Below are 26590 nucleotides of genomic sequence, written 5' to 3' on the forward strand. Positions count from 1 at the left end.
TTGCTGGGTGGGTGGAGGTTCCAGGAGTTCACTGTGGGAGCCTAGCTATGGCTGCCTTCTTCCCCTTATACTCTCTTTACTGAAATTTTCTGGTGGCGGTTTTAAAAGCTTCTAACGGCTGCCTCAAAACTTACCCATCTGAACAGAATGGAGTCTAATTCTTGCAGCCCCTTTGGCTTGGGTGTCTCTATTGCAAGAGGACGGCAAGATGGTACAAGCAGAAGTGAACGGCCGTTGCCTCGTAATCGCTAGAGATAGGCTGTGTGACCTTTCCTCACCAATGATTTTAATAAATGTACACTGTCAGAAAAGCAGAGGACAGCGTATTCTTCAATGACCAGTTATCACACCTAAGGGAAGGCTATGGACCGGAAGGTGCCATGATTCAGGGGCAAAGTGCCCAGGAGAAAGTCTTTATGTGATTGTGAGTATACCCAATTTGCACCCTTTCTAATCTTCTCTGGCTTTTGGTTCTTATACCCCCCACAGAACAATGGTTGTAAAGTCCCGTCCTAGATTCATTCCTGCCCTTCCCCTCCGTGCATTATAGGAGACGACCCTATCAGAATATGTAGCTTCATTCAACCCAAAGAGAACTTCTGGGTCATTTGGCTCAACTCTTTCATTTGCTATGAGGCGAGAAGAGTTCAAAGAAGCTGTGACTTCTCACTGTTGTGCTTTCTTTCCCTCAACTGCATGGGAAGAAAAGCACTTGGCTACCAAACACCCTGGGAATGACCAGGTGCTCAAAGGCAGGTATATCATTCAAGATGATTTTCTTACTGTATGTGACAGAAAATCCAAATAAGTGGCTTAAACAAAACATGGTAGATTAGAGTTATCAATGGCTCCAGTGAATAGCCTCTGTGGAGCCACCCCCTTCGCCCTATGACTTTGTAGTTTCCACCCAACCTGGCTCTGGACTGGCCTTGAGTCACTGCCTTGAGCCAGTAAATGCAGCAAAAGCAGTGGAGTGCCAGCTCTGAGCTTAGGTCTCAAGTGATACTACGTGCATCTGCTGGTTTCCTTGCTTGATTATACTTGCTTGGGCTTGCACCTCAGCCTTGCTATGAAACTATGCCAGACCAGCCTGTTGAAGGGATCCGAAAGACACATGAAGGATAAGACAAATGGAGGAGAACCAAGGTGCCCCCAGTTAACAGCAGCCAACTTCCTGAAGCCAACACACAACTGACTGCAGATTCATGAGGAAGCCAAACTGAGATCAAAAGAATCACCCTGCCGAAAATGGCCAGTTTGCAGTATCACGAGCCACATAAAGGATTTGTTTAAGCCTCTCACTTTGGTGTGGCTTGTTATGCAGCAATAGCTAACTGAACTCTGACTGATACTTAAAATAAAAATCTCAGGTTTTTCTCTTGAAAAAAAAAAAAAAAGTTGAGGTTGGAAATCCAGGATGGATATGGCATCTCCATAGTCATCAGGGACCCAGAATTCTTCTGTCTTTATGCATCACCATCTTTAGTTCATGGCTTTCATCCTCAAAGTTGTCTCATGACCCAAGATAGCTACTAGAGTTCCAGCCATCACATTTGTGTTCCAGGCAGAAAGGAAGGAGAGCAAAGAAGACGCTTTGTCTAGTTGAATTGGCCCCCTTTAAAAGATTTCCTGGAAGCCCCACCCAATGACTAGCAACTTGATTCTCATTGGCTACCTTTAGCTTTGAAGAAGGCTGGGTAGCAGAGCACATTGCCACCTAGAATACAATCAAGGTTACTGTTTAGTAAGAAAGAACAGAGGAATGAGTATCAGGAAGGCAACCAGGAATATCTGCCCCATTATGTGCGAAATCAAACTCCATGCCTACATTCCAACATACATCAGGATGCAAAACTGACCACATATCATGCTAATTGTTCAGAGTTCAGAGTGGTGGCTTTGACCTGTAATAACAACAAAGTGTAAGTTTCAGGCACTAGAGATCTAAAATTAGGGTATGTTGGTCTCCTGGACCCTTTTGCTATGAATACAGATGGAAGGGAAGTTGTCTTCTTAGAACTTGTTGATCTTAACTTGGCGCAGGTGCTTCCTCACTTGCTTTCTATTTTTTTTATTGAGATGTAATTTACATAACATGAAATTCACTGTTTTAAAGGACATAATTCCGTGGTTTTCAGTATATCCACAATGTTGTGCAACCATCAGCACTATCTAATTCCAGAACGTTTCAATCACCCACCCCCTAAAAAAAAACCATGCCATTAGCAGTCAAAGCAGATGCTTTCTTTCATCCTTCCCCACCGTTCTTAGGTCCATGAGAGAGCCAGATTTGCCACTCTCGAGGCAAATAGAGGGTGCTTGAACTTCTTGAATGACATAGCCTCATGTCTTGGGATTCTGGAATATTTTTGCATCTTCTCAGGAGAGCCAAGGAGGAAGTCATGGGGCAATTCGCCTAGGGCCAAAGAAAGGAGGGATCCCCAAGAATGCTGCAGATTTAAACATGGCCTGCCTGGGCTGACCATGATCTGCCTTCCCCGTGGGAAGGGAAGGAGGCTCCACACTGAGTGGCGGGGGCATCTCCAACAGCTTCTGAGACTCCAAGGCACTCGGGGGCAACGCCCTAAGGTACAGCAGCAGCTCTGAAAGTACTCTGTTGTGACACTAGCTGTTGACAGGGAATTGTCAGATTCAGTTGGTCTTATTTAACGTGAAGAGGACGAAGGGGGTGCAGCACTCATTTATTAAAGGTCTCCTATGTTCCAAATAGAAACAGAATCTCGTTTTTCTACTCACAATCACCCTGGGCAGTAGCATACCCATTTTACAGAGGAAGGACCTGAGGTTCTCAAAGAGAAGTAACTTGCTCTGACAGAAGCCAGAATCTCAGACACTTCACTCTGAGTTGAAAGGCTCAGCATTTTACATTGTGCCAGGCTGCGGGCACCTGCAAAATGCCTCCTGACTTGACCCATCGCAGGTAGAACCACTCCCTGGAGTGGCCTTATAGTTGCCGCCCGTGGGGCATTTGCAGTAAAGGGGGCTTGGCTTAGCCCAGCTCTGGGCTTCCCTGTGCCGGTGGGAGCTTCGTGTGAGATTCCCCCTCCTTCTGCCCGCTTCCTACTCTTTACTCCTTGTGCAAAAGGGTTGTTCAAGGAGACTCCAGGATTGGGGTCTGCCTCGTCACTGTCACCAGGAGTCTTTTTTTCTGACTTGCCAGAGCTCCCCATCAGCCCTCGCCGTGCCTCTGGAAGCAAAGGGAAGGCAGCTGTGGGATCCTGGCTGAACAGAGTCCAGGTAAAGCAGGCTTGAGAATGGATGGATGGTGGGGGGAGGCTGGGGTGTCACAGGTCTGAGCACAGAGCCAAGGGGGCGGGGAGCAGCCAGGGAGGATTGTAGGTTCTGCTATTCGCTTGATTAAGGGGGTCAGCGTGTGTATGTGTCATCGAGGTGGGCAGGGAAGGGGAGGGCTGAGCGGGTGGGGGGAGGATATATATATGCTGGTGTGGCTGATACGGCGGAACCGAGCCTCACATCCGAAGGAGCCAGGCTACTGACAGCTCTCAGGTAGGCAACTGCATGCGAACCCCAGCCCCAAGACAAACAGCTGGGAGCCCGGGGCTCTCTCCTCACCCTCTCTTTGTCCAGGGTGGATGCCGCTGGCCTCCTGGGGAATTATTTCTTCGTTCGTCTTAGTTTCAGTGCTCAGATGGGGGGTAGGAGGGGAGGGCTGAGGTTTTTATCCTGAAGAGACGCAGAAGAAGAAAGAGCTGAACTTGGAAATGAGAAAAGTTTTGATTCCCCAGATGCGGCCCCTACTGAGAAAAGGTGGATGCAGGAGTGGGATTAGGGGAGGAGCAGGCACTGGGGCAGGGGACTTGCCTTTCAGGGCATCCTTGTGAGTGATTTTTCTCTGTGGCTGACTTCCTTTCTTTCCTTTCCCTCGTAGTGTATTCAGGCTGGTTTTCAACATACCACTGAACTTGATTTGGGTTTGAGTTTTTCTGTCCTGAGGGAACCCTTCTCCCTTATGCACTGAATAGAAATTGCTAGTAATGATGTGGGGAAAAGTGGGACCCGGGGCGCCGTGCTCGACCAGTACAGTGCTGAACAGGGCCACTGTGTGTGAATCCCAAGTAGATTTCTGCAGGGATGACCTTGGACTCCCAGACCCTGAATTATGTGGCGGTTTCTTCTCTTTCTTTGCATGTTTCTCCTCCTGCCCACCTCTCCCACTAAAAGGTCTCTGAGGGTCCTGATGAATATAACGTTCAGAAGTCATCCAAACTCTTGCTCTTTCTCAGCCTCCTTTCTGTCTCCTTTGTGCGCCTCTCTCTCTCTCTCTCCCCCTGCCCCATGTGTGTCTCCTTCCCCTCCCTTCAGTACCCCTCCCCCCCATCTCACTTTGAACATGGGCAAGTTCTGGGGGAATTTCAAGTAAAGCAGGATGATTCGGGAAATGGACTATTTAAAGCAAGCTGCTTTGGACTTGAATACCCTGATCCTGGGCTTAAACATCTGTGTTTCGCTTCCTCGAGCAGCCCATAATTGCCCCAATTATAACCAATAACATTGTTCGGCAGACTAACAAAAGATGAGCTTTGCATGGCATTTGCCAGCAAGCCTAAACCAGAGTTTTCAACATAGAAGGGGGAAAGTAACTGCCTGGCTTCTTATCAAAACCTCCCAAAGAAATTGCTGCTTTCTCATTGCCTGTGGGTGGTTGCTCCTTTTTCGCATTTATAAAGTATGGCAGGGAAATATTCAATATACTTCCACTGATGCTGTGATACCTTTAACAGAAAAGATTAGTGTTCCTTTGGGCTTGCTGAGTCCTCTGCAGGCGAGGGTGCCTGCAAAGACTGTCTTCAACCACCGCCCTAGTAAAAGAAGCAGTTTCCACCGTTCTGCATGCTGCCGTTCGAGGGCACTGTGGCCCATCCTGGGGCTGTTTTGGGGGTGCAGCTCTGTTCTCCATGGGGCACGAGCCCCTGCTTTATCAGCTGAAGGCTGAGGGTACTCCAGGATTTAGAGGATGCAGGAGATTTTGCATTGTCAATGAAGGGAGTAATTGCAGGATTAGGCTCAAACCCGTGCTCTCTGGAGCCTATGACAGGAGCTGTCACAAAGCTATTCTGTATTCAATCAATCAGGTATTTATCATCTACACTCTACCAGGCAGGGAAGTGCATGGCGGGGGCCGGTGGATTCAACAGAGGCGACAATAACAGCCTTTTCCATGCGTACAATGATTTACATCTTCACGCTTTCACACCCATTATCCCCAGCAACAGCCCTGTGAGGTAGTGTCATTATCTCCTTGTTGCAGTTGAAGAAATTGAAGCTGAGAGGCTAAATAATGTGTTCAGGACTGAACTGGACTGAGCCCTGTGAGGACTGAGTCCAGCCCACCTGGCTTCTGCACGCCACCCCCTCAGGGCCCAGGGTGCTTACCAACTAATGGGGGGGGGCAGTGGGGGGGAAGGGGACAAACAATTAGAAGACAATGCAAGGCTGGCTGTAATTAAGTCCTAAATTGCACGGTCCAGACAGCAAGTGCTGGAGGGATTTGGAAGAAGGAACACATGCTCCAGAGATTCCAGGGGCAGGCAAAGAGGTAAAATTTGGATGGGTCAAGGGCTTTGGACAGGGAGGTGGCAGCCAGGACAAAGGCACAGAAGGAGGGCAAAAGAATTCATTTTTATTGAAACCTACTATGTGCCAGGCAGTGAGCTAAACTTCTCTACGTGCTTATTCCTTGCTGATAAACCCCACGTTCCCTATACACAGTAGGGATGTGAGGTTTAGGGTGAGTGTGCTATGTTTTCGTCAGCATGGTTCAGTGCGCCCCACCCCATAGCCCCACTGCTCCCAAAGCCCATGATGGAAACTTGCAATCTACCCATCACCCCACATCTGGAGCTACATCCTTGGGAGGGGGTGGGCCCTTCTCAGAAAACGGAGTCATCATGACAGCATCTTGCAGTGGCTTGAATGGCTGAGAATTCATTAAGCACACTGGATTTTTCTAAACACTTTTATTTAAATGCCTATAGGTGCTCCCACTGTCTAACATGAAGGTTTCCCACTAACCACAAACCGTGAGATTTGGGGCGCATCAAATCTGGGGGCAAGCTGATTTTTTCTGGGCATTTCCCTAGATAGGCTACTATCACATTCAGTCTTGACTTTCTGTGATCCTGTGGTTTTGCAAATATTGGCTGCTGCCTCAGCATTGCAGAAACAAGTTTTGCCAGCTCTGAAGGGCCTGGCTTGGCAGGTGAAGTGCAAAGCTTGCTTCCAAGGAGTCCAAGTCCCAGTGAAAATATCAGTGAATCACCACACAGCGAAGGCTCAGAGCCAGCCTCCCCTCTTTCCCCAACCCCGCACGCCCCATTCATCATTTCATTCATTCAGCCAAGAAACACGTGATGATCCTGACAGACGCTGAGTAGTGCTAAATGCGGGAGGGAGAGTGTCAAACTGTCCTCTGCCTCCTTGGAACCCACATCCATGTAGCTGAATGCTAACGAGTGTAGGCTAATGGTCTGCAAAAGGAGCATGGATGCCCAGCAACCCACTGGGCTTTGGGATATTAAATCCTTATTTTTTATGCTATTGCTCTTACTTTGCACTGTACTGGGTTTTATAATGTATAGAACTTATAAGTAAGTTGGGAATGTGTGCTCAAAATGGATTGCTGGAGGTACAAAGTTAAAGAAGTTTGAAGATGATAGGTCTAGATTCATTGCTCTTTTGCTTATTTGTATTTTTGAATCTTTTTGAAAGACCATTAAGTGATTTTGTTATAAAAGTACATAAAAGCCTTTTAAAAATCCATTTACATTATTTTGACAGTGTATGTGGAACCGTGGGCAATTCAAAGTTACGGGAGATCAAATTTAAGAGCGATACCTTTCCAAGGGCATCTGGGTAGCTCAGTCGATTGAGCTGGACAACTCTTGATGTCTGCTCAGATCTTGATCTCAGGGTTGTGAGTTCGAGCCCTGCATTGGGCTTCAAGCAGGGTGTGGAGACTGCTTAAAAAAAAAAAAAAAGGTGTTACCTTTCTAACTTTGTGGCAGCTTTGACAGGAAATGTGTCTGTTGCCCTGCCCCAGGTCCTCTCCTGAGCCCCAGCTGTGTCCACCTCTGTCCCGTGCTGCCCCGAAGCCACTGCCTCATGAAACCCTCATCTTTCCTCCCTGTTCCCTCCTTCCTTCTTGCTTCCTCTTACCAGGAGAGCACAAATATCTGGGTATTTATAAAATAAAAAATATTAACCTTCTAACCCAATTGCCTCTTTCTAGAGAAGGGGAAACTGAGGCCCACAGAAAGAAAAGCTCTTGCTCAAGATCCCACAGGTAACTACAAAGTAGAAGTTGGAGCCCAGGCCTCTTGCTTCAAGGCACAGGGCTCTCATTCATTGTTCACCAGCACCAGGCACACTTGGTCTCTGTAGGACGGGGGACTTGCTTTGCTCTCCACCTCCTCTATGCTCACTGCCTCCTTCCAGGTGGAAGCTTAGAGCAGAAGAAGGACCTTTTGGGATGTAAGTGCATTAGTCAGAGGAGGAAAAGACATTACAGACGCCTTCCTCAGTAATAGCTGGTAAACAAGCAAAATCTCAGTGTAGGAGTCCTGTCTGCAATGGGTCAAAGAAATGGGGGGTGTAGAAGATAAACCCTGTGCCTGTAGGCAATGAAAAATTCTTCTACGAAGGGGAGGCAACAATAAGGATGTCACAATCAGAGAGGGGAAGCCTAGGGTTCAGGTCCTTAGAAAGAATTCACTTACATGGAGACAGACAGCTGCAGAGATCAACGAGTAGCCTAGTGAGAGCATGAGCTTGGAAATCAGAGGGGCTTGAGGCTCACCTCTGCTGCTCCAAGTTACTTCTCTTCTTCCAGTCTCAGTTTTCTCAGCTGTAAAATGGGGATAATAGCACTTATTCCATAGGATGGATGCTTACAAAGCAATTAGGACAGCACCTGGCACATCGTATTATGAATATAATAGTGATGGGATTACTGTTAAATACAAAGAGAGACTATTCCAGTGAGATTCCGCCAGAATCTGCCAACCTTTCTGAAGCAGAATCAGAATATAGAATTTATGGTTTCCCAGAACACACAATTTGATGTTCAAACACCTGAGGTTAAGCCCTGGCTCTGCTATTTATAAGCTGGATAATCTTTGGCAAGTTGCTTAACCCCTATGAACTTATGTGCCTCTCAAAAAGAGGTATATTATTTTCTTTAAATTTTTTCATGTTTATTTATTTTGAGAGAGAGTCAGAGCACGAGCAGGGGAGGGGCAGAGAGAGAGACACACACAGAATCCGAAGCAGGCTCCAGGATCTGAGCTGTCAGCACAGAGCCCATCACGGGGCTCAAACTCACGAACTGCGAGATCATGCCCTGAGCCGAAGTCTGCTTAACCGACTGAGCCACCCAGGGGCCCCAAAAAGAAGTATACTATTAACCCTAGATGATAGGGTTTTATATGAATATGAAAAGCATTCATTACCTGTAGAAGAGCAGTATCTTCACGCACAGTTGATGAGAACAACATCTACACATATGTGCCTCTATCAGGAGGCCCCTCCTCCCTTCTCCACTAAAAGCTCCAAAATTACAGGCTTTCTCATAGGTCACGAGACAAAACTCAATTAACTTTTTGCTTCATACGTAATCCTCCAAACAGATAAGCAACTAATTATATTGCCCTTGGAAGGAAGATTACATGCAAATAGATTAAGGCTAACACACAGTGGTATTTTGTCTTCATAAACCGTGAGGCACAATTAAATTTAGGAGGTGTCACTACTGAAATAAAAGGTAATTAAACATTTCTTTATTCAATAAGAGATGTCCAGATTATAGTATCACCACATGGACGTGTTAGCCTGAGCGTGGGTCGCCAAGTGAAATACAAGTAAATACAGGTAAAATTCCAACATATTCCGGGCAGTTTTATCTTACTGACTGTCAGTACTGTGCAATAAATGACAACCACCTGTCATGATCCCCACTGTGCAGGTGAGAAGACAAACACTCTCAGAGGTAAGATAATTTGCCCAGAGTCGCACAAAGAGTAAAGATGAAATATAAATATAACCCATGAATTAACTAATTCCTCACCCTCATTTTATTTTTTTTTATTTTTTTATTTTTTTATTTGAGAGAGAGAGAGAGAGCATGCACACGCGAGTGGGGGAGGGGCAGCGAGAGAGCATCCCAGGCAGGCTCCATGCTCACATGGAGCTTGATGTGGGGCTTGATCTCATCACCCTGGAATCATGACTTGAGCTGAAATCGAAAAGTCGGACGCTCGGGGCGCCTGGGTGGCTCAGTCGGTTAAGCGGCCGACTTCGGCTCAGGTCATGATCTCGCGGTCCGTGAGTTCGAGCCCCGCGTTGGGCTCTGTGCTGACGGCTCAGAGCCTGGAGCCTGTTTCAGATTCTGTGTCTCCCTCTCTCTGACCCTCCCCCGTTCGTGCTCTGTCTCTCTCTGTCTCAAAAATAAATAAACGTTAAAAAAAATTAAAAAAAAAAAAAAAAAAAAGTCGGACGCTCAACCAACCGAGCCACTCAGGAGCCCCACTTGCCTTCATTGTAATTGACATGAACTTGTGCACAGAGCTACAAAAAAAAGCATGTAGATGTTGTTGAGATTTCTGACAAATGAAAAACTTCTACTGAGTTTTTAATACAGTTCAAAATCTAACTTAACCTAGAATGCAATTGTACTAGGTGTTGTGAGGAGTATACCAAAGGGTACAAAATATGGTCCCCTTTGTAAGGATTAATTAGATTTACTTTGAGCTTTCACTTACATTGATGTCACTGAAATATCACAACCAGGATAGGCCTGAGATGGGCATATGTGGTCGGACCCATTTTAAGGATTCTTTGAATTGGAGGGAATAAATAGCTTTGTGTGTGGACGGTTTTTGCATAATAGGTGGAGTCACTTTTCCAAAATGAGGAGTGGGAAGGACACAGAGGGTAGGGTGGTTGGAGACTGGAAGAGCGACGTATCAGGGACCAGCCGGAGGGCCAAGCTAATGCCAAGTAAATTCGACAAGGTTTGCCAAGTGCCAAACCAAGGACAGCTCATATTTTACATGCAGGGAGGCTCTCAAACACATTTTACACGTTAAATGTCCCAGGAGCTCATCTTCTTTCTTCACCTCACCCTAAAAACCCATTTACCCGGAATTTGAGATAACAAACATCAATCAATCCACCAGGCATTTCCTGAATGTACAAGTAGCCGCAGTTAATGAGGTTCATGAAAAACCTCAGCTGGAGAGCATTTCATTAACATCTGTCACAACTTATCAGCTCAGCCTATGCAAACATTATGTATTGCAATTGTGTATTGGGAAGGAAACAGTCCCTTTTCTCCTAGCCTTCCCTTTCCTCTGTAACGTACAGGCACTGCCATCACGTGGCCATAGAGGGCACAGCCATGCCATTCTGGACAAGTTCTACACAAATGTCCCTTTAAGTAGAATGACTCAAGTGTAGTAGATTAAGAAATGTAAAGGCAAGTCTCAAGTTAAACAAAAGACATATGCAAGCAGTCCTCAAAAGAGTCTTTAAGTGTGATGAGCTTCTGTGGCTGGCGTACCAACAGCTATTTAACCTGAAAATTTACCATACAACACTATTCCAACCATGCCCTCACAGCCATTTGTAACCAGTCTTCTGCCACAGCAGGCATGGGGTTCCAGATTAGGATGGCATCTTGCCTTGCTCTGGAACAACGTGGTGCCCACCCCTCCCCAGGGGTCTTGAACTGAACAATTAGCTAATGGACATGTTGTCAGTTACACGGGTCCCGAAGTGGCTCCTGTGCCATTAGTGGGGCCGATGCTCCTAGACACTCCTCAACTCTATGGTAACTAAGAACAAAAAGTGTTCCTAAAAGTCTCCACTGTCACTTATCAGACTTTCTGAGCACCTCTTAGGTGCCTGTTCACCCTGTGCTGGGTGCTGGAAATACAGAGAACCATAGAACATGGTTTCCACCCTTTAGGAAGTCACAGTCCAGTGGGAGAAATAAATACCTAAGTCGAAGTTTACAGTATAATGTCATAAGTGCCACGTGAGAGACAATGATAGTGTTATAAAGTGAAGGCTATGTACTGGGGCTCTTTCTTTCTTTCTTTCTTTTCCTTCTTTTTTTTTTTTTTTTTTTTTTAAGTAGGCTTCATGCCCAGCACAAAGCCCATCATGGGGCCTGAACTCACGACCATGAGATCAAGACCTGAGCTGAGATCAAGAGTCAGACACTTAACCAACTGAGCCACCCAGGTGCCCCTGGGTATAGTTCTGGTTATGTGCCAGGTGCTATTTTAACTGCTTACAAACATCAACACATTCATCATCATATGAGATAGGTACTATTACTGTCCAGTTTTTACAGATGAGGAACTGAGAGGTTGAGTTGCAGGTATGGAATCTGAACCCAGTCACTCTGCAATGATGAGCAGGTAAGAAAATCACAACTCTATCACACAGGTCTGTTGTGCCTGTTTGACAGGCCCCTGAGGCTCTGTGCCTTCCCACTGTGATATGTTTCACGATGCCATAGAAGCAGAGGAGATTCATCTAACTCAGACCAGGGGTTAGAGATGGCTTTCCAGAGGGGATAACTCTTGAGATGTGTCAGAAGTTTGAGGTGGAGACAACTAGTCTGTGCAGAAAGAAGATCATTTGCCAAGATACAAATGCATTAAGGACAGGATAGAATTGGGAGCTATACATGATTCGCTAGGACCAGAAGAGACAGCAGGGTGAATGATAGGAGAGAACGCTACAAAAAGCAGGCAGGAGGAATACTAAGTCCCATTGGAGGTTACAGATTTATTTTAAGTATGAAGTGATGGCATCAGATGTGGACATGGCTTGGTGGGAGGCCAGATCATTAGGTGGACTAATTAGGGGTCATCACAATAACCAAGGCAATAAGTCTCAATTACAGCACTGGCCCTTGGGATAGAGAAGAAAAATGCGTATGATATGTTTATTTGTATAGGTGTTTGTCTTCATTGTTCATTAGCCCTGGACATCCCATCACCTGTAGGATAAAGCCCAAACCCTTTTGATGGCAAACAAGACATGGTTCCATCTGGACCAAACCTCTCTTTTTAGCAGGGAGCTTCCCTCAGGGAGTGTGGGCAGGTGGCCCCAGTACATCGGCCTGTTTGCCTCACAGGCTGTGAGCCTGACTCTGCCTCTCCAAAGGCTATTTCTCGGGCCGCTCAGATGCCCTTTTCTTTGTCCTCTTGGAAAACTGTCATTCATTCAAAACCCATCTCAAATGTCACCTCTTTGACTTAACAAACACTAGGATGCCTGGGGGGCTCAGTTGGTTAAGTGTCCCACTGCGGCTTAGGTCATGATCTTATGGTTCATGAGTTCGAGCCCTGCATCAGGCTCTGTGCTGACAGCTCGGAGCCTGGATCCTGCTTCGGATTCTGTGTCTCCCTCTCTCCCTGCCCCTCCCTTGCTCACACTCTGTCTCTCTCTCTCTCAAAAATAAAGAAACATTAACAAAATAAAAAACAAAACACTGATTGAGCATCTTTTAGTGGACATCCTCTTGGTAGGAGATGCTTGGATGACACACAAGAAGGGCTGGGGGAGTCTCCCAATATGGCCATTGGGTGAATTCAACTGCAGGATCCCCTTCCTTCTCTTATTGACCCTCTCCATTCCACATCCGTCTTCTCCCAGGGCTTCCCGGACTTTAGCATGTGTATGGATCCCCTGAAGATCTTGCTAAAAAGGCAGATCAAATTCAGTGGTTCTTGGTTCCTGCCTGAAATTCTGCATTTCTAGCAAGACCCCAGCTGATGTTGATGCTGGACTGCAGACTGCATTTGAGTAGCAAGGCTTATACATTTTCTTAGTTTTGTCTGATGAAAAAGCAATCAAGGCGATAATTTTTATTTCTCTACGCTGGACTCTGTTGAGGTAAAATTTACATATAGGGAAATGCACACAGGTTTTGGCAAATGTATACCCCCCCTGCGACCTATACCTCAATCAAGAACATTCACAACATTGCCAGAAAGTTCCTTTGTTCCCTTTCCATTTAATCTTCCAAATACAGATGTTTCTACAGGGACCCAAAATGATGCAGTCTAAGGAAATAGCTTTTTGATTCAGGAGGCTTGCTCACAGGATAAATTTAAAGAGGAACAGGAAAAACCGCACATCTTTCAGGCCATCCTACATAAAAATTATACACTACTGGTCCAACTAATAATAATTTGAGCTATTATCTTAGTGTCTTTGTTCATTTTTCAATAAATAACTCCACATACCTGGTCCTGTGTTTTGGATGGCCTCGCAGGGTGGACATACTGGCCCTGTGCTCAGGAAGCAAGCTCACCTCTCGCAGGGGAAACAGACAAGGAATCTGGGAGCTTCCTGGAAGAGCAAATTCTGGGATGTGGGGCTTTCCTGGCTGAGGCAGGGAAGGCTGGGGAGGAGGAGACAAAGGACACGAGTCATCCATGAACCTCACTGCACATGTCTCACTCATGCACGGCACTTTGCCAAACCTCCTTACAGATCTCATCTCTTCGCAATGGCCCTATGACGAGACAGGTAGCACTATCCCCCTTTTACAGACATGAAAACTGAAGCTTGGAGAGGTTGTCTTACAGCCACAAGTTAGTAAGTTGCAAAGTGAGGTCTGTATGCCCCTGGAAGTGCTTGTGCACGTCGAGGCCAGCTAGGTGGCAGGAATCACAGGGGTGCTCCGCCTAGGATCCCAGACACTCACCCCTGCATGAATGGTAGGCCTGGCTGGCAGGAGCAAGCCTCTTGTATCCTTGACAACCCGCTCCCTCCTGGGAGGCGAATCTTGGGCCTGGCGCCGTCCCCTCTGGTGGCATCCCCTGTGTGAGACCCCCCCAGAAAGGCTGTTCTAATTGCGGCGCACCCTCACTTCTTTTAGTATTTTAGCCCCCTGCTTCCTGCTCCCGCACCATGAAAATCCTGCTTTGTGACCTCCTGCTGCTCAGCCTCTTCTCCAGCGTGTCCAGCAGCTGCCAGAAGGACTGTCTGACCTGCAGAGAGAAGCTCCGCCCAGCTCTTGACAGCTTCAACCTTGAGGTAGGCCATGGAACGCCCTCCGTCTTCTTCTCCCTCCTTCCTCCAACCCAGAATGAGAAATTAAGGCCTTGCCCAGGGGGCATGTGACTCACCTGGTGCCACGTGGTGGATAGGAAACAGATGCTGACTTTAGCATCTTCTAAATGCAAACTCTGTCATCTTTCCCCTTTTCCACTTCAAATAAAGACCTGCCTGTGCTGCCATTTTGTTCCCATTATTAAATAATGCATACTCATTTTAGAGAATTTGGCAAATTCAGAGAAGTGTAACAGAAGAACGTTACTTTAATCCCACCTGTCAGAGAAAGAGTCCTGGTTTTTCACTTGCTACATTATACCAGGATAATTTCCTCATGTTATTAAACATGATTTTAAGTTCTTTCTTTCTAGGAATACAGTATAATTTGTTTAACTATTCCCCTCCTGTTTAACATGTACGTTGCCCTCCATTTTTGATATTATAGATAATTCTACAGTGAATACCCAAATGCTCTCTTATATTTTAAATTTTGTTTATATTTTAAATTTTGTTTTGGTTTTTGGTTTTCCTAGGGTTTTTTTTTTAATGTTTTATTTATTTGTGAGAGAGAGAGAGAGAGAGAGAGAGAGACAGTGCAAGAGGGGGAGGGGCAGAGAGAGAGGGAGACATGGAATCCGAAGCAGGCTCCAGGCATTGAGTTGTCAGCACAGAGCCCGATGCGGGGTTCAAACTCACAAGCCATGAGATCATGACCGGAGCCGAAGTTGAACACTTAACCGACTGAGCCACCCAGGAGCCCCTATATTTTAAATTTTTAATTTGAGGTTCTAATCTGGCATTAAATTTCTTTTCCTTAAATAAACTTTCTCAACTGCTTTCATGTCAGCCTAAAGAGTTATTCCTCTATTAAATCCAACATAACTCAATCATTTTTTCTTTGTAGTCAAACTTCTTTCAAAAGATGTCATAATTCAAACTCCTCAACCGTTAAAAACAACCAAAAGTAACTACTGCTCCTTAAGGCGAGTGTACAAATATAGAACACATATTTACATTGGGCTAGCTCACTAATGATGAGCAGACACAGGCCCTACAGACCCAAACAGCAAGCTCTTCCCTCGCCTGCTCAGTGGGTTTCTACAGCATCATGAAGAGCATCCCCAGATGACCCATCCAAAGTTGGCCCGTCCTCATTCACCCATTTTGGTTTTCTGTATGCTGAGCACAGGGCCAGGCCAAAGGGTCCAGGAAGCAGATGGATGGAGTCTGCAACCAGTGGGAGAGAAGATCCCACAATCCCTTCAAGAGGGCTTAACTACTGGATGCTGGGGAAGCACAGACAGTGGACCCCAACCCAGACTAGAAGGACAGACGGGACTCTTGAAGGAACTGAAGTCTCTAAGGAAACCTAAAGAATGGGAGCGAAGAGGCAGAGAGAGGGTCCCAGGTGATAGAGAGAGTGGGGAATACACGTTCAAATGCCTGTGCCAGAGGGAAGTGGCATTTACGGAACTGAGAAAAGCTGAGTTTGGCTGGAACACAGAAGGCCCACAGGCTTTTTCCGTGCAGCCCAGAGAGGCTTAAAAGCTCATCTAAAAAAACACTTTGCCCTAGTCTTAGTAAGGAGAGCGGCCAACTTGGTTTACATGTAAACCAATGATGAGTTGATTAAGCAATAATCTGATCATCTCCACACTGCTAAATTCTCCATCTGCAGCCTAGACAAGACTGAAAATTATGCACAATGCTGGAATCTCTAGCTTTCATGGCAATGCTTTGTTTTCCCCCATCAAAGAAAGCATTAGGACTTGAAAAGATATCTGTACACCCAGAGAGTAATCTACACTTGCAGCCCTCACCCCTTTGGGCTGCATCACTTCTTATCTGCTCTCTCAGAGGTCTGGAGCCAATTTGCAGGTTTCCTCCTCCCTGTCCTCTCCCAGTCAACTCGGCGAATTCGCCTGGTTCTCTTCCCCATTCCGATTCATTTTTTATTACCTCCTGGTGGGTTCCTGTTCCCCTCCCCACCCTCTAAACCTAAGTGATCAAGATTCAGGAAATCTTTCCTCCCCATACTCTCTCCTTCTGAGATGCCATCCCTGGACCCCAGGCCTTCAGCTCTCCCCAGGCTGTAGGGGACTCCCAAAGGTACATGCCTCACCTCCTCTCTGCTGGGCTCAATCACTTTTCATAGTTCCTGGGAAATCCCACTTTCCCTTCCCGGCCTTGCTAAGGCTTCAGGAACTTGCCCCACCATCTCGCACATGCCTCTCCCTTCATCTTCATCCAATACCCCTACTTCAAAACTCAGATTAAATTTCACCTGTGAGAACACTGTGCTGATTCTCCACCTGCCCCCAAGAGAGCCAGCCCCTCACTCCTTTGTCTTCTGACAGTTATCCGTATCTGCTACTCTCTCACCATAATGTGTGAGCTTCCTCTTCTGATTGTCCTGGGTATCCCCAGCATGCAGCACTGAGTGTGGCACAGAGCAGTACTCAATAAACATGTCCCATGGAAACTGTAAAATTGAAAGACCCTTAGTCTCCTAATAGGTCCATCCACTGCAGACGCTGCCACGTTTTCACATTGGTGCCTTTCAAAGCCATTAAAGAATTTGTTTTCATTCCTCCATAGCATGTTAAATCTCTGGGGTCCTGAAAACGCTGTTAGATACTTCTTTGAAACAAGTTAAAATATGGCCAGTTACAGCCTCATGGTTGAGGGATAAATGCTTCAAAGTGCCTGCTGACCTTCAGAGGACCTGACTGCCTGGCTGTTTTGCCTCTAGTTTGTATTCACTTTTAACCTATTTTCAGATGTTTGATGAAATGCCTAGAATGTTGGCAACCACACCTCATTTCCAAATCTTGCAACCTTTTTCCACTCTGTGAATTATGGGGGGTGGGGGGAACTTAGATATCTCAGCAAGGGTCACCTTCCCAATCCCTCCACTAAGTTATGTATTACTGAGCGATTCCTAGGACCCCCTAAGTTCTTGGTTTTATCAAGAAGTTCTGCATTTCTCATTCCAGGTCAATGGTCCAAGTATGGCTGGCTTTTTGTTAGACTATAATTTTGGTCAGTAAATGACTCATACACTCAAACCCACTGCAATATCTTGGGCTCCTTCCACCTAATTATGAATGGCACTTACCCCCTCAGCTAAAGTAGAAAAAACAAGATTCGCTGAGTTGTTTTAGAGACAAAGGAGAAAGTAACCCTCAAGGTCTGGGGAAATTTATCTAAAACTCCCTGGAACTTGATTAATAGCAAAAGAAACTAACTTCTCCTAGTGCTTTGTATCTTCATTACACAAAAACTCTTCCTAGTTAATTTGCAGTTAAGAGTTCCTAGCATGTTTTTCTTTTGCACTATTCATCTGCTTGCCAATTCGTGTTAGCCCTCAGATATTCTAGAACAACCTCCTAAAACAAATAGCTCCCAAATGTCTCTTGGTCAGAGGCGATTTGATTCTTTAGTGGCAAACGCTTAACAATATCAATGAGCTTCCTCGTTTCCTTCCAGTGGGCTCATGTGCCTATTTCCCTAATGTTTGATCTCAGATGTCCAAATGGCCCTTTGCTCAGTTTCCCCACAAACCCAGCTTTACAGATCAATTTGGCACCAGTCTGAAACTTTCCAGATGCTCATCCACACTCTGGCTTAATATAGAAATGTCATCAGTGTGGGCTGCGAAAATGTGTCCAGCTCACTTAAGAGGCCATTATCCAATCTCTGGAAAGAGGCTGGTGGGTCCCTTAGACCAGAGTGTTAGGCATTAAGCTCATATGCCCATCTGGCGCCACAAATGCTGTTGTGAATTTGGATCCTCCACATTTGCCCCAAACCTTCTCCTAAATCAAGAGTTGAGATGATTTTGTTAGTACCTAATGCATCTAACAGTATGTTGAGTCTCTGTACAACCTATGCATCTGGTTTGATCATAGAATTGCATTTTCTCTGATTGACACACAATCTAATTACCATCTGGGCTTAGCAACCCAGGGGCTCATAGAAGATCTAATAGCCTCTAGGTTTAACAACTTCCACCTGTTCTTGTAAACTGAAGGCACAGAACAGTTCAACAAGCATTTGGGGCTCCTATACTGTGAGGATTGGACCAAGTCCGCTCAAAGTCCTTGTTGGTGCCAAAATTTGACACTTCTGCTGGTTTTCCCAATACTATTCATGCTTTCCCTTTTATCCTGGAAGGTAGGATTCCTCAGACTCACCACTGTGGACATTTTAAGTTGGTTATTATTTGTCATGTGGGGCTGTCCTGTAGGATGTCTACTAGCATCCCTGACCTCTACTCATGGGATAGCAGTAGCATCTCCCCCACCCCCACCCACCTTATGACAACCAAAAATGTCTCCAGATATTGCCAAATAGCTCCTGGGAACAAAATTGTCCCCAGAGACACCCACTGCTATACAGTAATAACCCAATAGGATTTTGATCTGAAAGAACATCCTACAAATTGGTTCTACCTAGTTTTATTCAAAATATTTCAGGAGCAGGCTAAATACAGACCCCAGTAACCCTTTCTCTGAAGGAGACTCTGACCACTTCCATGATGACACCTTCCTCAGAACAAGTTCCAAAGCAGGATTTCTCACAGTCCAGCCTCCAAATCACCTGAGTGTTTGTTAAAAACGCAGATTCTTGGGCCCCACCCTTGGCTTACTAATCAGTGTCTCCAGGGGTGTAGTTTAAGAATTTACATTCTAGGGGCACCTGGATGGCTTAGTTGGTTAAGTGTCCGACTCCAGTTCAGGTCATGATGTTGTAGTTCATGAGTTGGGCTCAGGTCATGACTTTGTGGTTCACAAGTTCGAGCACCACATCGGACTCTGTGCTGACAGCTCAGATCCGGGAGCCTGCTTTGGATTCTGTGTCTCCTTCTCTCTCTCTGTCCCTCCCCTGCTCACACTCTGTCTCTCTCTCTCTTTCAAAAATAAATAAAAACATGAAAAAAAAAGATTTTGGATTCTAGCAAACCAGTAGCAATTCTTAAAGAACACTCAAGTTTGCAGGTACCATTGTTTTAAACTCTGCTATCCCCACCAATGGAAGTTGTCTATCATTCTTTCATACCCAGTGACATTGTGGGTGTGAAAAAGTTGGCACTGATGATATTCGTTCTGTCAGCATCTCTGAGGAAAATCTAAATGGCAAAGACATGCTCAGAAAGCCCACGACTTGTGTATCAACAGGGACCCCTGTCACCACCTATGGCTAGCAGGGGGCCGTGGGGGAGGGCTTGGCAAAGGATGCACCTTGGAAACTTTATCAGTGAAGAGGAGTGGCACTCCCACTGGATACTGTCTCTTTCCCCACTCTGACCCAACAGAAAGTGAGTAATTTTCCCATTAGAACGTTACCTTTGGTCTCACAAGATCCTTACTCTTGCATTAATTTCCACCAATTTGTATTGCAAGCACACAGAGCTCCTGGGTTGGAACTCAAGACATTTGGTTTCTTGTTCAGGTGATACGTTGTCTAACAGTATAGTTTTGGACACATTACCGAACCTCATCATAACATGCAAACATGGACTACGTCAGTGGTTTCCAAACCCAGGCAGGTATCAGAATTACCTGAGCTTTGTAAAAGTTAAGTTTTTTTTTAATGTTTATTTATTTTTGATAGAGAGAGACACACAGAGTGTGAGTGGGGGAGGGGCAGAGAGAGAGGGAGACACAGAATCTGAAGCAGGCTCCAGGCTCTGAGCTGTCAGCACAGAGCCCGACGTGGGGCTCGAACTCACGGACCGTGAGATCATGACCTGAGCCAAAGTCGGACACTCAACCGACTGAGCCACCCAGGCACCCCTGTAAAAGTTAAGTTTTAAATGCCAGTGCTATTCCTCAGGAATTTAACTGGCTTTTGAATTCTGTCTTTTTTAAAGTTGAGATGATTTGGGGGTGCCTAGGAGGCTGTCGGTTGGGCATCCAACTTCAGCTCAGGTCAGGATCTTGCAGTTCATGAGTTTGAGCCCTGCGTAGGGCTCTGTCCTGACAGAGCACAACTCAGAGCCTGGAGCCTGCTTCAGATTCTGTGTCTCCCTCTCTCTCTCCCTCCCCCTCCCCCCCTCTCAAAAATAAACATTTAAAAAATATTTTTAAAGTTGAGATGATTTCGATTCACACCCAGACCAAGCAGAAGGGCAGACTTAGGGTAGTGAAAGTCTATTGGATGATTAAAAGTAATACTGGATGATTAAATCCACCTGCTAGTAAGAGAGACCTAAAGTAACAGTGGCTCAAATAAGACAGAGATTTGATTCCCTATGCAGAAGTTGGCAGGTGGACAATACAGGGTTGGTATTGTGTAGCTCCTCCACATCACCCATGTCCCAGGCTCCTTCCCTTTCTGCTTTATCTGTATATGGCTGCCACCCTCACATGGCTTCCATACCCTGAGTCACCTCATGGCTTCAAGATGGCCAGTGGAGCACCAGCCAAAATGTCCACATTCTAAGCAGGAGGCTGGAAGAAGGGGAAGAAGATTAAAAAAGGATGCTTTTCTCAGATAAGTCAGCCCCCTACTTTCCTCAGAAGCCTCACTTGGTCACTGTCGTTTATATGTCATTGGCCACCTCTGGCTACAAAGGAGACTGAGAAACATACATGTGGCCTTGGGGAGGACAAGTGTCCTGTTAGTAAAGGTATCCTATGTGCATTGGCAGTCTCTGCCCCAGAAGGGAAGGTAGGCTTCATTCTTTACAAATTGTGTTTTAAGTGCTAGTCAGACACTTTGGTGGAGATACCAGACAGGGATCAGAGAAGTGTCTGGAGTTCGATAGATATCAGATGCTGGACATATAAACCTGGGATGCCCTAGATGAAATGACCATGATCACAGAAATGAACAGTCACCAAGAGGTAGATTATAAAGAGAGATGAGAAGAAAGAATCTTAAAGATAGAACACAGGAGGAAGGTACATAGTCTGAGAGGTGAGTGCAATGTCAGAGAATTTGGGGGAGGGTGTGGTGCACATTGCCAAATGCTGCAAAGTCAGAGAGAATGAGGGCTAATTGGATCTGGTGACCAGAATTCACTGGTGGTCCTGAAGAAGGCAGTTAGTGGAAGATGAGGGTGGGAAGCAGATTTCAAGGACATGAGAAAAAAATTGAAGATGCTGAGATAGAAGCACGAGTGCAGACCACATCTTGGAGAAGCCTGGTGAGGACAAAAGAGAGTCAGGGTCAGGGGTGGCAAGGGGTTGCGAGAGAAGTAGGATTGGAGGAGACATTTTCTAGGGTTTGGTGGAATGGCTGTAAGGTCTGTGATATAGCTGCATGCACATCTCACTCTTCGGTTAGGGGTCAGGTTGGAAACCTTGCTCGTATTGGCATCTGTGCCTCTCTGAACACCGGGGCGAGGGTTTTGCTCCCCAGATAGGGGGTACTGGGCACGTACACCAGTCTTCTGATGTCCTGCAGCTGTCCAAAGAGAAGCTGCAGTGGGATTTTCACAGAGAAGCATTCGAGGTGAAGCCAAAACAGCAAACAATAAGAAAAATTGGAGGTAGACGCTTCCAGAAGACCCAATCAGAGACAGGAATGTGGGAGGCAAGGCCAAGGCCAGGATCAGTTAGGAGGAACGTGGAAACAGCATGGTCAAGCTGTTGGTCTAGAGTAGAAGTGGGAGATGCCTGGAGAGACAGAGCAGTGCCCGAAGTTCCCAGGGGCCTGGCAAGTCTAAAAGATTGCATCTGATGGCCCCTCTTCCCCACCTGGAACCCAACTGCCCAACCTACCTACATCCCAAAGGGTCTTGACCCTCATTCTCTAGAGCTGATGCACAGATAGTATAATTAGAGTATGTGGGCTAAAAAATGAACAACACCAGGGTTCGTCTTAACACAGTGGCCTTAAAATAGCCTTGCAGATTTCAGCACATGCTTTGACATCCCCAATTTCTTAAGCCAATCCGACCTCTCTCAAGCCAAAAAGAGAACAAAATAAAATTCTTCTTTGTGGGTGCCATGAGTTGTGTTTGGCTTCAAAAACTCAACGAGGGCTCTGTGTGTAGTTTGGGGCACTCATTCTGCATTAACTTTCTGTGTCACCTGGGACAAATTAATCTCACCTCTTTGAGTCCCAGGTTTCTTCCTTTGTGACATGATGGAGCTTGGCCAGATCGTTTTCTGTTTATAACTTGGAAATTCTCTGAACCAAAGTAACTACTGAATGGTGACTTAATAAAGAGATGCTTCTGAAGCATTTGTATTGGTATCGATGTAAATTTTGTATACAATAAAAGACTACTGGCACACCTGGGTGGCTCAGTCAGTTAAGCGTCCGACTTCGGCTCAGGTCATGATCTCACAGTTCATGAGTTTGAGTCCCACATCGGGCTTTGTGCTGACAGTGCAGAACCTGGAGCCTGCTTAGGATTTTATCTCTCTCTCTCTCTCTCTCTCTCTCTCTCTCTCCTCTCTCTCTCTCTCTCTCTCTCTCTGCCTCCCACTCATGCTCTCTGTCTCTCAAAAATGAATAAACATTAAAAAAAAGAAAAAGACTATTTCTTTGGACTAATATAATAGGCATTCCTGGTCCTCCTCCCTTCTCCCACCTCTGTCTTTGCAGGTGTGCATCCTTGAGTGTGAAGGGAAGGTCTTCAGCAGCCCTCTCTGGACTCCATGCACCAAGGTCATGGCCAGGGGCTCCTGGCAGCTCAGCCCTGCTGACCCAGAGCACGTGGCAGCTGCCCTTTACCAGCCAAGCGCCTCCTCCGAGATACAACTGAAGCGAATGCCTCGCATCAGGAGCCTAATCCAAGCCCAGAAAGGGACAGAGCCCGGCATGGATGAGACTGGAGAAATGGAGCAGAAGCAGCTGCAAAAGAGGTTTGGGGGCTTCACCGGGGCCCGGAAGTCGGCCCGGAAGTTGGCCAACCAGAAGCGGTTCAGTGAGTTCATGAGGCAGTACCTGGTCCTGAGCTTGCAGTCCAGCCAGCGCCGGCGCACTCTGCATCAGAATGGTAATGTGTAGCCGGAAGGGGAGCCCCTCCCAGCTGCACCATCCACTTCAACCCATGAGTGAGTTGGGCACGAATGAGCTGGGGGCCAAAGGAAACCTTATATACCCAACTGTCTTAGCCTTCCTCCTGGGCCTGGAAGCACATTAGCCCCCAGCCACATACACACACCCTACACCACCTCAAGGTGTTCAGCCTCTGGGAGGCAGGGGAAGTCAATTCACCTCCCTGCCTCCTACCCACCCTTTCTCTAGGGAGCAAAGATTTTCCTGGGATTACTCCTTAAGGCTGACCACTGCCATTTAGAGATTGGTTACCATGGGGATAATAGTAGCATGTTAAGATAACTAATTCCTCTATAGCTCTCCAGAAGCTCAGTTACTATGGGGACAGTTAAGTGGACCAATCCTCCTATCCGGTTGCCATAACAACCATTCAATTCACCTTTCCTCAGAGACTATCTCTAAGAACCAATAGCTAGACCTACCTTTAGCTATCCGCTGCCTGATTTCTGTGGCTGTGCTGTTGCTATTTCACCTTCAGAGACAGCTTAGCTATCTCCTCCTCTACCCCCTGTATCTCAAGGTGCCTGGATTCCACAGAAAGCACTACACTTTCCCACTCTCCCCCATCAAGAAGTTCTTGTTAGGACCAGGAGTTACACTTTCTGCTTTTCTTTCTTCCACTTGTCATCTGTCCATACTGCCACCTTGCCAGAGATGGACTGATTTGTTGATGTCAATGGCATCATTACTGAGCAAGCCTTTGAGGATTTGGCCCAACTGACCCAGTAGTTTTAGAACAGAGACTAAGAGATCATCATCTTTCCTCACTTTCTTCCCAGAGGCCATTTTTGTTTTATTTTGTTTGTTTGCCTGCTTTTATTCCTCTCTCCGTCCTGGCCATTACTCCCATGGGAATGCTTATACGGATACTAAAATACATATCAGATAATAAACATCAAAAACCCTAGTTTATTGCCCAGTCATTACAAACTCCACTTTCCTCAGCCCATCAACCTGTACATAACTTTGAATAGCATAGGAAACTAGCACAGTGGAATTTTCCAAAAATCTAAGAAAATCCCACCCATCAAGCATATGTGCCTTAATTCATATTTGGGATTCTGATTATCTTCAGAGCCTCATACCTCTTCTCTAACAGTCTAGAAACTTACCCTAATGGAAAGAATTAATCAGTTGGTCAAAAACATTCCCCAAACATTACCCAAGTGGGGGGGTCTTCCCTGACTCAGAAGCATAAAACAAAAAAAAATGTCTATATGTGCTGTTTTGTTTTGCTTCCCGTATGTCAAAGGTAGGCAGATCATTAATAATCTTGATTCAAATGGGGCGCCTGGGTGGCTCAGTCGGTTAAGCGTCCAACTTGAGTTCAGGTCGTGATCTCACGGTTTCTGAGTTAGAGCCCCATGTTGGGCTCTGTACTGACAGCTCAGAGCCTGGAGCCTGCTTCAGATTCTGTGTCTCCCTCTCTCTCTCCCCTTCTCCCATTCCTTCTCTGTCTCTCAAAAGTAAATAAATGTTAATAATCTTCATTCAAAGTATATTAATACAAATGTTAATCTTTGGCACCCACACTTCAGCATGGAGGCAGCCCACATAGCTCCTTGCAGGTAATCTGGTTTGCAACAGGCCCATTGCCAAATACAGACATATGTATTAAGTTGTGAGGAGAGGCCTGCCCTGTATATTTTAGCAGAATGACTAATTTCCGAAGGCCCTGAATTAACCCACGCCATTTTTGAAGTCATACTCTTGGATCCTTAACCAACACCCTATTTCTTCCTAAGCCATATTTGCACATTACCTAACTCAGTATATCCTTCAGAAGTGGCATGGATTGAATTCTTTCAAATCTCAGACATTTATTCTTCTTTAAAGTGGCTCTTAAGGGACACTGAGGCTCTTGTCTAATTCTGAACCACAACCGTTTTCTTTACCTAAAGACAGTTTAAAATCAATTACATTAGCAGGAATCAATTTATTTAAAAACAGAACAAAAAGAAATGATTTCAGCCCCTATTCAGGCAACTGATTTTCCTAATTTTCTATTAAGCTTCCCACTGAGAGGCACTGAAACATAACTGGCAACTAGCCTCTGTCTGCTGCTTTGCTCAAGATACGAAGTTCTTGATGGAACCATTGGAAACGTTAACCAGTTCATGTTGGGTATTATTGATTGCTCTCCTTCCTCTTACTGTAATGATCTCTGAATTTCCTTTTTGCACACATTCATGGTAGCTGAGTTCCAATATGGATACGTACTTACGAGTCCACAACAGGCAGCTTAAACCTTGTCTTCACTCACCTACACGTAGCCCAGCCAGCCCTACACATGCCTGAGATTTCTCCATCTTGGGAGATCCTGTTGCCAGGGCTGTTCTGGACTTCTGAGATATCCAATACTAATATATACTTAGAAGGTTAGAGAAAGTAGGGCCACCTAACAGCGAAATGGGATAAAGAGCCCTATTTAGAATGCGTAATGATGTGTTAGGAAAGAGGGACATGGCGGTCCAGTCCTAGACAGAACTGTGAAAAGGGGTATCTACTTACCATCATTTTCCCTGTCCCCACACTATGTCTTATGCCCCCATCCCCTAACCGTTGTAGACAGTAGAAAGTGAGCAGATTCATTCATGGTGAGGAATTAGTGAAACTTGGTTTAAAGAGCCATAAATGAGAACACTATTTAGCCTCAAGAAATGAATTAATTACTACATATGGATTCCAAATACTAGGGATAAGAGAGCTGTTTCTGGGCATGGGGCCTATGTTATGCCTTTCAAGTCCCAGCCCACAGACCTCCTCTTTATTCCGTGAGTCCTACCGGTAGACTCAAGGTGTATAGAAGTTAGGGAACCCTACTTGCTGTTTTAGTGGCTATTTATTCCATTGATAAGCTTTTTATTGCCTCCCTTCTATTGCTCAGTCACCAGGACAAATAGGATTGAAAGGTCAGGAAAACTACTGAGTTTGCCATTTTAATCATTTCTGTCTCCCCAGGTGTCCGGGTGATCCCCAAAACAGCATGTCTCCAGCCCCAGACCTGCCGGCTGGGAATCGGGATTCCTTCTTCCCCAAGACACTGAGGCAAGCTTTGCCTCCAGGTCTCCACCCCAGGGTGGAGACTCTCCCAGTCTGTCTTTCCCTTCCCACTCCCCCACCCCGCCCCCATGGCATGTTTCATGATAATCTTGTTGCTACATCAGAGTGTATTTTTGTAATTCCTCCAGCTAACATATTGACAGCCCCATCTTTCCTTCTCACTTCCCTCTTTCCTCTTCCAGGGGTGGGTCAAAGGAACAGGAAATCAAACCCGGGGTTTTGACTTGTCACTGCCATAACTTGTTTGTAAAAGAGCTGTTCTTTCTGGCTGATTGTTTTAAACAGATATTTCTCCATTAAACTTCTACTCAGCAAACAGTTAATAAGTTGGTTGGCTGTATGTCCGTCTGAGGAGTCTGAGAAGCCCAGACTCCAAACACACCATCAGCGCTGC

The 26590-nt window shown here is 45.9% G+C and overlaps 1 protein-coding gene across 3 annotated transcripts; it reads left to right on the plus strand.

Annotated features, from left to right (window-relative positions):
- The first annotated feature begins 3127 nt into the window (after window positions 1-3127).
- PNOC (prepronociceptin) lies at window positions 3128-26512 on the plus strand. Of its 3 annotated transcripts, none has more exons than XM_019440879.2 (4): window positions 3128-3258; window positions 13940-14097; window positions 22678-23071; window positions 26095-26512. In XM_019440879.2, exons 2-4 carry the CDS (start codon window positions 13972-13974, stop codon window positions 26178-26180), a joined length of 606 nt encoding a protein of 201 aa, XP_019296424.1. In that variant the 5' UTR covers window positions 3128-3258; window positions 13940-13971; the 3' UTR covers window positions 26181-26512. The 3 variants fall into 3 exon arrangements, with proteins under 3 accessions (XP_019296424.1, XP_019296425.1, XP_019296423.1); XM_019440880.2 differs by lacking the exon at window positions 3128-3258 and adding an exon at window positions 3439-3528 and having other exon boundaries at window positions 22678-23129; XM_019440878.2 differs by lacking the exon at window positions 3128-3258 and adding an exon at window positions 3439-3528.
- Window positions 26513-26590: the final 78 nt, after the last annotated feature.

This window comes from Panthera pardus, unplaced genomic scaffold, assembly GCF_024362965.1.
Source record: "Panthera pardus isolate Hobbes unplaced genomic scaffold, ASM2436296v1 HiC_scaffold_13, whole genome shotgun sequence".
NCBI lineage: Eukaryota > Metazoa > Chordata > Mammalia > Carnivora > Felidae > Panthera > Panthera pardus.

What these genes read in the sequence shown, in the direction of transcription:
- PNOC (XM_019440879.2), top strand. Translation starts at nt 13,972, where the DNA reads ATGAAAATCCTGCTTTGTGACCTCCTGCTGCTCAGCCTCTTCTCCAGC. An exon ending in TTGACAGCTTCAACCTTGAG is followed by an intron (nt 14,098 to 22,677) that starts GTAGGCCATGGA and finishes CTGTCTTTGCAG; the next exon opens with GTGTGCATCCTTGAGTGTGA. An exon ending in GCGCACTCTGCATCAGAATG is followed by an intron (nt 23,072 to 26,094) that starts GTAATGTGTAGC and finishes CTGTCTCCCCAG; the next exon opens with GTGTCCGGGTGATCCCCAAA.